Source organism: Silene latifolia, chromosome 8, assembly GCF_048544455.1.
Source record: "Silene latifolia isolate original U9 population chromosome 8, ASM4854445v1, whole genome shotgun sequence".
Classification (NCBI taxonomy): Eukaryota; Viridiplantae; Streptophyta; class Magnoliopsida; order Caryophyllales; family Caryophyllaceae; genus Silene; species Silene latifolia.
This window is the reverse complement of record NC_133533.1, coordinates 18,109,280-18,119,127: the sequence shown is the minus strand read 5'-3', so window position 1 is coordinate 18,119,127 and position 9,848 is coordinate 18,109,280. Positions and strand designations below refer to the sequence as shown.

General features: G+C 34.0%; 1 protein-coding gene across 1 annotated transcript; it reads left to right on the top strand.

Moving 5' to 3' along the window:
* The first annotated feature begins 2,251 nt into the window (after window positions 1–2,251).
* LOC141594794 (uncharacterized) lies at window positions 2,252–3,304 on the top strand. Its single transcript, XM_074414782.1, has one exon. It carries the CDS (start codon window positions 2,252–2,254, stop codon window positions 3,302–3,304), a length of 1,053 nt encoding a protein of 350 aa, XP_074270883.1.
* Window positions 3,305–9,848: the final 6,544 nt, after the last annotated feature.

The window sequence follows — 9,848 nt, the reverse complement described above, 5'->3', positions numbered from 1 at the left end:
ATTTTTAAATTGATCCCAAAAATTAACTTATTTATAATGCAAAAAAAAAAACGTTATAAGGGTTTAATGTGTACATTCTATGTCTAATGATTTGTTTACATATTATTAAAATATCTCTTTCAAAAAAATAAAATAAATTATTATTATTAATATTTATGAGACTTAAAAAATTTTGGGTGGATACATAAGTTCCAAATATCCCTCATATTTATAATCATAGGGATTACATCACCTTATATTAATCTTTCGATGTGGGACAATTCTACTATTTATATGTAGTATATTCATCACACCTACGTTATTTTCCAATGTGGGACAAAACATACTAAAAATTACACAATTTTACACACTAAGAAATTTTAATATGTGCAAATAATATGAAATCTATACTCTAATGATAGCATTTTTTTTACCACGAAGCTAATTATATTATTTTAATAATTTTTTTAACGATCCTTTTTTTGCCAAATGAAATGTAAAAGTTTGATATAAAAATTGGAAATATCACTTGAATATAATTTAGGAAATATATATTATAATAATTAAAAGATTCTCCACTTTAATATTTCAGTCAAAAACTATTATTTATGATACTTCCCTAAATTAATTTTTTGATGATGTGGGTTAACTCTTATTTATAATCATATAATCACCCCACCTTATACCAATCTTTCGATGTGGGACAATTCTACTATTTATAAGTAATATATTCACCAAACTCGGATTATTTTTATGATGTGAGACAATTCTACTATTTATAAGTAATATATTCACCAAACTCCAATCTTTCGATGTGGGACAATTCTACTATTTATAAGTAATATATTCACACAAGGGAAAAAAAAAAACATGATGTTTAACCTAGAGATAGAAAGAGAAACATCCGTCATCTCTAGGGCATAATCTTATCGAATTTCTGGTTTACAATGACTAGGAAATCAATTCAATCAGCAACTAATAAACATCATAGCACGGCCAATAAGTTTGATGTGTTGAACCCTTTAAGATCTGAGAAATTGAAGGCTATTGGCAAACCAGATGTTGAGGAGGGGCAAAAACATAAGAGCATTCATGAAATCCAAGGTATCCCGGCCTATGATCTGGAGGAGGTACTCGTTGAGGATGTGACTGAGGAAGAAGCACTTGACAATGAAGTGTTAGAAGATGAAATATGGTATCAAAGACATGGTAAGAAAATTATGCAGATTATTGAAGAAGAACAAGATGACTTACTTCAATTGTCAGATGATGATGTCCAAGGAGAATTGGAGTATTGGCAACAAGCAGTATATGGTTTCATTGTAGGGGCTAATCCACCATGGCAAGTGTTGGAAGATTTCTGAAACGAATCGAGTAAGTATCTTGTTGACAAAATATCCTTTCTTCCAAATGGTATATTTCTAGCTAGGTTTAATACAGAGGAAATGAAACAAGCTGTTCTCTCAAGTGGATATTTTCTATTTGATAATAAACCCCTTATTATTAAACCATGGCTGCCTGATGTGGAATTGACCAAGGACGAGGTAAAAAAAGTCCCAGCCTGGGTAAGATTGCAGAACTTACCCTTAAAATTTTGGGGCAATAGTTTGCCAAAAATTGCTAACCTGATTGGGAAGTACCTCAAAAGTGATACTGCTACCACTGAAAAAACAAGATTGGGATTTGCAAGGGTTATGGTTGAGTTAACATTAGGTCAAAAATTTCCAAGTAAAGTCAAATTTCTTGATGAAAAACAACAGTTATGTGAAATTGTTGTAGAATATGAATGGAAACCTACTGTGTGCTCTAAATGTAGTCAGATTGGACATGAACAACAAAATTGCAGGAAGAATAAAAATAGGAAAGTTCAGACTACAGCAAAGGTATGGCGACCTGTTCAGAAAGCTGGTACTTTGTCAAAGCCTGCCATTCAGCAGCCTGCACAAGTTAAAAAAGATGTTACTTTAACTAAGGGAGACTCTACTGGAACAGTGACTTGCCCTGAGAATGTGGAGCTTACTGAGAATGTGACTTGCCCTGAGAATGTGATTCTTACTGAGAATGTAACTAGCCCTGAAACTCCTCAGACCAGGACAGTGATGCCAGTGACAGGAGCAACATCACCTGTCAGAAAACTAAGAGTTACTAAGCAAGGTAAGGACAATAATTGCAGGAATACTCAGACATCCCCTATGCATATGGAGAATCTCTCTGGCTCTCCAAAACAAGGGATTGGTTTAGATGGTAATGCTCCTCCTCACCTTGATCCATGATGAATCTTGGATTTTGGAATGTGAGGGGGATGAATAGGGAAAAGAAGCAGTTGGATGTACATAATTTTTTACAGTCTAATAATGCTGGTCTATTTGGTCTCATTGAGACTAAAATTAAACCAGGGAGATTGAATAATGTTATGAATAATGTTTTTAAGGAATGGAGTATCTCTACTAACTCAGCCTATCATAGTGGAGGTAGGATATGGATTGTGTGGAAACCAAATAATTTTGATGTGCAATTCTTGGAATACAATGCACAATACATTCATATGCATATCACTGAGAAGGGATCACAGTTGCAATTTTATCACACTATAGTCTATGCTTTTAATGGGATTTCTGAAAGGGAATCACTGTGGTCAGACTTGAAAAGAATAGTAAGATATAGTCATGGGCCTTGGGCAGTTGGAGGTGATTTCAATTGTGTGTTGTCTGCTAATGAAAGACTAGGGGGTAAAGTTTCTACTTCTGAGTCAGAACCATTCCAAGACTGCCTGGATAGCTGTAGCCTTATGGATAACCAGGCTCTAGGGGCTTACTATACCTGGAATAACAAGCAATCTCCTGAAACCAGGGTATACAGTAGGCTTGACAGGTTTGTGGTCAATCAAGATTGGATGCAGGCCTTTCCTAATATGGTTGCCAATTTTTTACCTGAAGGAAACTTTGATCACACTCCCTGTTTGGTAAGCATGAATAATAAGAGCACTACCAAGTCCAGACCTTTCAAATATTTTAACATGTGGAGCTTGGCTCCAGGATTTAAGGAATGTGTACTTAATGGTTGGAATCAGAGAATTGAAGGAACCAAAATGTTCAGGATTGTCAAAAAGTTGAAAGCTTTAAAATTGAATCTTAAAACTCTCAACAATACTCAATTCTCTGATATTGAGAACAAGGCTGATTTGTCCCAGACTCAACTCGTTAACCTGCAGCAAAAGCTAGTGGCTGATCCAGGTAACAAAGACTTGATGAAACAGGAGTATGAATTGCTACAAAGTTCCAAGATTCTTAATCAGGCTAAGTGGGATTTTCTCGGCAAAATCTAAAGCACATTGGCTTCAGGAAGGGGATTGTAATACGGCTTACTTTCATGGGGTGATTAAAGCAAGAAGGAATAAGAATTCTATTTTTCAAATTAAAGATCATAAGGATATCCTATGCAATGATGAACCTGGAATTCAAGAGGCCTTTCTCAAGTACTACAAAATGCTCTTGGGTTCTCTTTGGACATACTACTAGAATTAGTTCTGAAATTGTACAAAAGAAGGAGAACTTGTCTTGATCAAGACTTTGCTTGACTCTCATGGAACCAGTCACCAAGGAGGAAATAAAAGAAGTGATGTTTTCTATCCCTAATGATAAAGCTCCTGGGCCTGATGGATACTCAAGTAAGTTTTTTAAAGACTCTTGGGAAATCATAGGAGATGACATATGTGATGCAATTCTTGATTTCTTCAATTCAGGTTCTTTATTGAAACAACTGAATGCTACAACTATCACACTTCTTCCTAAAGTGGATAGGCCTACTTCAGTCCTACAATTTAGACCCATTGCCTGTTGTAATGTAATTTACAAATGCATCTCTAAACCGATTTGTAAAAGGTTAACTAGGGTCTTGCCTGAGGTAATTGCTCCTAATCAAGGGGGTTTTATACAAGGGAGAAGCATAATGGAAAACATTCTTATCTGTCAAGATATAATCAGGCTCTATAGTAGAGGGGCAGTATCACCAAGATGCTTGTTCAAGATTGATCTACAAAAGGCATATGACACTATAGAATGGAGCTTTTTGGAACAGATGCTTATAGCTATCAATATGCCCACTCAATTTAGAGAATGGATTATGCAATGTGTCACTACTGCAAGTTACTCTCTAAATCTCAATGGGAACATGTTTGGTTTCTTTAAAGGTCAAACGGGTCTGAGGCAGGGAGATCCACTTTCTCCATTGCATGAACTATCTCTCAAGACTTCTTGCTCACACCACAGACAGATATGATTTCAGATATCATCCTCTTTGCAAACCATTAAAACTTACTCATCTTATGTTTGCGGATGACCTTCTCTTATTTTGCAAAGGAGATGCCCCTTCCATAATGACTATTCTCAGAACTTTTGCTACTTTCTCTAATTCATCAGGCCTCAAGATGAGTCAGGGCAAGTCAAATGCTTATTTTAATGGAGTGAAGGATCAACTAAAGAATGAGATTCTACAGGTTTCAGGGTTCAGAGAAGGAACTTTACCTTTCAAATATTTGGGGGTTCCCATCAAGACTACTAGACTAAATGCACATGATTGCAGACCCTTGATTGATAAAATTGTGAACAAAATTAGAGGGTTGGGTACTAGAAAGCTATCTTATGCAGGCAGGCTAGTTCTGGTCAAGGCAGTCCTAAAAACTTTCCACAATTACTGGGCAGCCATGTTTATTCTTCCCACAGGTGTCATCCAAAGGATTGAGGCTATATGTAGAACTTTCCTTTGGGATGGGAGAGTGGACTACATCAGATCTCCTTTGGTCTCATGGGAAAAATGTTGCAAACCCAAACAAGAAGGAGGACTGGGACTTAAAAATGATCTTCTATGGAACAAGGTCAGTTGGTAAGGTGGTATGGTGGATCCATGCTAAACCCGACCACCTATGGGTCAAATGGATCAACCATATTTACACCGAAAGGCACAACCGCAGCAGAATTATTCTCCCTCCAATGACTCTAGTTGGTATTGGAGAAAAATCTGCCAAGTTAAGGTTTTACTAGCAGATGCCTATAATCACGGTGAATGGGTGGATCAGAAAGGTCGAGAATACACTATCAAGAAAGGCTATGAATTCCTCAGAACTAAAGGAGACAAAATAGAGTGGATGAATTTGGTCTGGTCTAACTGGTCGATACCTAAACACAACATGCTTTCCGGCTTTACCATCATAATAGCTTAAATACGAAAGAGAAGCTGCATAAATTAGGGATCAGTGAGGATGATACCTGTATCATTTGTGAAAATGGAGTCGAAAATAATGAACATCTCTTCTTCCAATGTGCATATAGCACCGCTATACTGGATATCATCAGCGCCTGGGTTCGGGTTCATCTCCCCTCTTGGGATCTACTGACTTGGAGATTGAACATGCGGGGATCCTCTCTGCATCAGGATGTGATCAACGCTATTATCAATGCTACCATGTATCATATTTGGCGACAAAGGAATTTAAGTAAGTTTGAACTTAAATTACTTACCCCGAAAGCTGTAGCTCGTGATATAGTTGAGGAAATCAAATCTAGAATGCGAGGAATGAAGTTCACCAAGGCTGGGGACGGGGATCGTCGCTGGCTGGAGTTGTTGACAGGTAGGAAGTGAAATCGAATTGGGGAAGTCTGAGGTTGAAGATGAAGACATGAGGATTTGTTTTGTTGGTCTGAGATTTCTCTATTTCCTTTTGTTGTCCTTTGGGTAATTGTAAGGCTTTGGGCCGTGATCAGTTGGAGGCTAGTCCACTCAGTTTGAGTGGGCTAATCTCTTGTATTTGGAACCGGTTTTTTTCGTGATTTATATATACTTACATTTCACAAAAAAAAAAAGTAATATATTCACCAAACTCGGATTATTTTTATGATGTGGGACAATTCTACTATTTATAAGTAATATATTCACCAAACTCGGATTATTTTTATGATGTGGGACAATTCTACTATTTATACGTAGTATATATTCATCAAACCTGCATTGTTTTTCAATGTGGGACAAATAACATACTCAGAATTACACCATCTTTTTTGCACTTAGTTCGACATCCAACCAGATCTCGAATACCAAATACGAACAATTGCTACTTATTATATCTAACAGTTATATTTAAATTTAATAATAAGATAAAGTACTCTCCATTAATATTTGTACGTTGTTTTTCTTCAAAAATTTTTTTATCATAATTGAGATACAGAAATTTCCCGTGGTACCCCTTAATTTTGTCAGATTTTCCATGTTACCCCTACTTTTAACAATGTCCTATGGTACCCTTGAGGTTCCATTTTTTTTCCCATGATACCCCTAATGTAAAGGCTGTTAAATGGATGTTAAGTTTGATGGGCTAATAATAAAATAACAAATAAAAAATAATACCCCATTTATTGTTTTATTGGTACAGATATCTCTCTCTTTTAAATGAAAATTTAATTAACTATATCATTATAATATTGGAAAATTCTCATGGTAACCTTGAACTTTGATAGATTACTCATGGTACCCCTAATTTTAAGTTTCTGCAAATGGTACCCTTAATTTTAAGTTTCTGCAAATGGTACCCCTATGTGGCTATGTTCACCTTTTTCTTTCCCAGAATACCATTTGACAACTTTCGTCATAACGCCATTACTCCTATGAGGTGTGACGGCTTTTTCATTTGTTATCTATTACACAAACACTTCATCATCTAATTCCTAAATCCATATTTCATAATTTTTACCGACATTATTTTGCCAAATGAAATGTAAAAAAATTTATATAAAATATACCAACATCACTTGAATATAAAATAAGAAATACAGAGTATATATTATAATAACTAAAAGATTTTCCAAAGATTAACTTAGGTTAGAAATCATTATTGTAGAGACAGTAATACAAACTCTTTTAAGAGCTCTATCTGAAAATACTTAAGAGAATCAAAAGATTTAGGGTTATGACTTCTATTTATAATCATAAGATCACCCTGACTTATGCATGGTAATCTTCCGATGGACAACAATTCTAATATTTATACATAGTATATTCAGCACATTTACATTACTTTTCAATGTAGGACAAATAACATACTACATACACCATTTTTTTCGCACCTACTTTGACATCAATCCGATTTAATAATGAGAAAATACAATACAATCTACAATGATAGCATTTTTTTTTGTCACAATCTAATTATATAATTTTTATACGATACTTTTTTGTCAAATGAAATATAAAGTTTTTATATAAAATTATAAACATCACTTTTATATAATATAGAAAATGTGTATATATATATATATATATATATATATATATATATATATATATATATATATATATATATATATATATATATATATATATATATATATACGTATATATATATATATATATGGGACAATTCTATTAGTTATACATAATATATTCACCATACCCACATTATTTTTCAATGTGAGACTTATAACATACTAAAAATTACATATCTTTTATATCCAAAAATTTTGGGTTAATACCTAAGTTTCAAGGATGCCTCCTATTTATATTTATATAATCACCCTACCGTATACTATTCTTTCGATGTGAGATACATAATTTAATTATTTAGACGTAGTATGTTCATCATGCCTACATTATTTTTCAATGTGAAAGATAAGTACATGTCTCTTCTTAAAAAGAAAAATCACTTAGCTCGATCATTAGATAGAGATCTCTACATTGTACATATAACGACTCATTAACGCTCTATTATTGCATTAAGAAGACAATCATTAGTAAAATCTTTAGCTTTGTACTGTGTCAAGAGACTAACATTAATAAAACCTTTAGTTTTTTATTTTTTTAATTTTCTTGTTCATGTTCTTAACTCTTTCTCGGGTAGTTCCCAACGATTTTCACTTTATTTTTTATATCATATCGTAGATAATGATAGAAAATCCTAATAGCTCTTTAAAAAAATATTTATGAGACTAAAAAATTTTTGGGTGATACATAAGTTCCAAATATGTCTCCTATTTATAATCATAAGATCACATCACCTTATACTAATCTTTCGATGTGGGACAATTCTACTATTTATATGTAGTATATTCACCACACCTACGTTATTTTCCAATGTGGGACAAAACATACTAAGAATTACACAATTTTACATATTAAAATTTTTTAATATGTGCGAATAATACGAAATCTATACGCTAATGATAGCATTTTTTTACCACGATGCTAATTATATTATTTTAATAATTTTTTTAACGATACTTTTTTTGTCAAGTGAAATGTAAAAGTTTGATATAAAAATTGAAAATATCACTTGAATATAATTTAGGAAATATATATATTATATTTATTAAAATATTCTCCACTTTATTTTTTACATCAAAAATTATTATTTATGATACTCTCCTAAATTAATTTTTGATGATGTGGACGCTCTCAGATCACTCGAAAAAACTCTCTTATATATATATATATATATATATATATAGATTCAAAATAAAAAGTATTATCATAGAAATAGTCCAATTTATCGGTGTTTATGTGATATTTTTTATTAAAGAAAAGGATTTATAACTGGCATACACCTATCCAAATAGGCTTTTACTTTTTTTTTTTTGTGGATCACGAATTCAATTATTATTCATTGTGTATTTTTTTCGTAAGAAATAAACCGTCAATATTGTATTGTCATTTATCACTAATCAAATATTATTATATAATCAAATACTAAATACAAATTAATTGTAAAATGGAACATTGACTCAAATTTAACGTTTTAGGTAGCCTTTTAAATTATATTGTATAGATTGATAATATATAGATTATGATAGTGTCATGTCACATTTAATTTGTCATGTCACATTTGCCACGTCACATTTAATTTGTCATGTCAAGGTAGCCTTTTAATTATATTGTATAGATGTGTTTGATTGAGTGATGTAGAATTGTTTTGTTCTATGCGGAAGAAATGAGAACCATTTCGAATTATAATCTCGTTTTTTATCTTATACAAGTACTTGACATAACTTCTTGCGTAGGTAACCTTATAGAATACAAAACGGGTTCTAAAACTGTTCAGGCTTATTCATCAAAATTCCATTAATATTATACGATATTTATGTAAAACAACTGTTCCGGGTGTAATTTCGGACCAGTGTTTTGTGACCACGTAAGCTTGTGGATTGATGTCGTTGCTTGTCTCTTCCCTTCGCTCTCTCCTGTAAAGATGAACAAACTGAGGGCTCGGCTTGGTACCGAGCGTACTCACTCCGACGCTCAACTCAGTAAACTTAAAGAGATTAAGTTGTGTGTTACTTGACAAAGTATATTGTAGAGAGATAAGGGAGTTTATACCAGATTAATAGTGAGTTTTTGGATGAATTATGGATTATTATTGGATCGTTTTGTCAATGAGGATTGAGGAGTGTTTATAGACTTTCACCTTTTGTCACGTAGTGGCCAAGTGGCAGAGCAGGTGGAAAGACTGTTCTACCCTCGGCCGAGGGACCCATGGCAGGCCGGCTGGCCTGGTTGACTCCATGCCGAGGGGACTGGATGTGAGTACGCGGATATGCCTCCCGGCTGGCTAGTTGCCTAGCCGAGACCCAAGTGACAGGCCGACAGGCTGCGTCGGTTAGACTGTCTAATACGTTGACTTGTTGTCTATTAGCTTTGACCTTGCTCAATATGTTGACTCGGTCAGCGGGTGCAGAATATGCCCCATCAATTTGCCCCCAGCGTAGTCTATGCCGTGGTATGGACCTTCGATGAGTTTTGAGCGTATTCTGCGCAAGTTGAACTTCTTCTCCGGCTTCTTCTTCCTCGGCTTGGTTCTGTTCAGGCCGTACCATATCCCCCCTCCACAT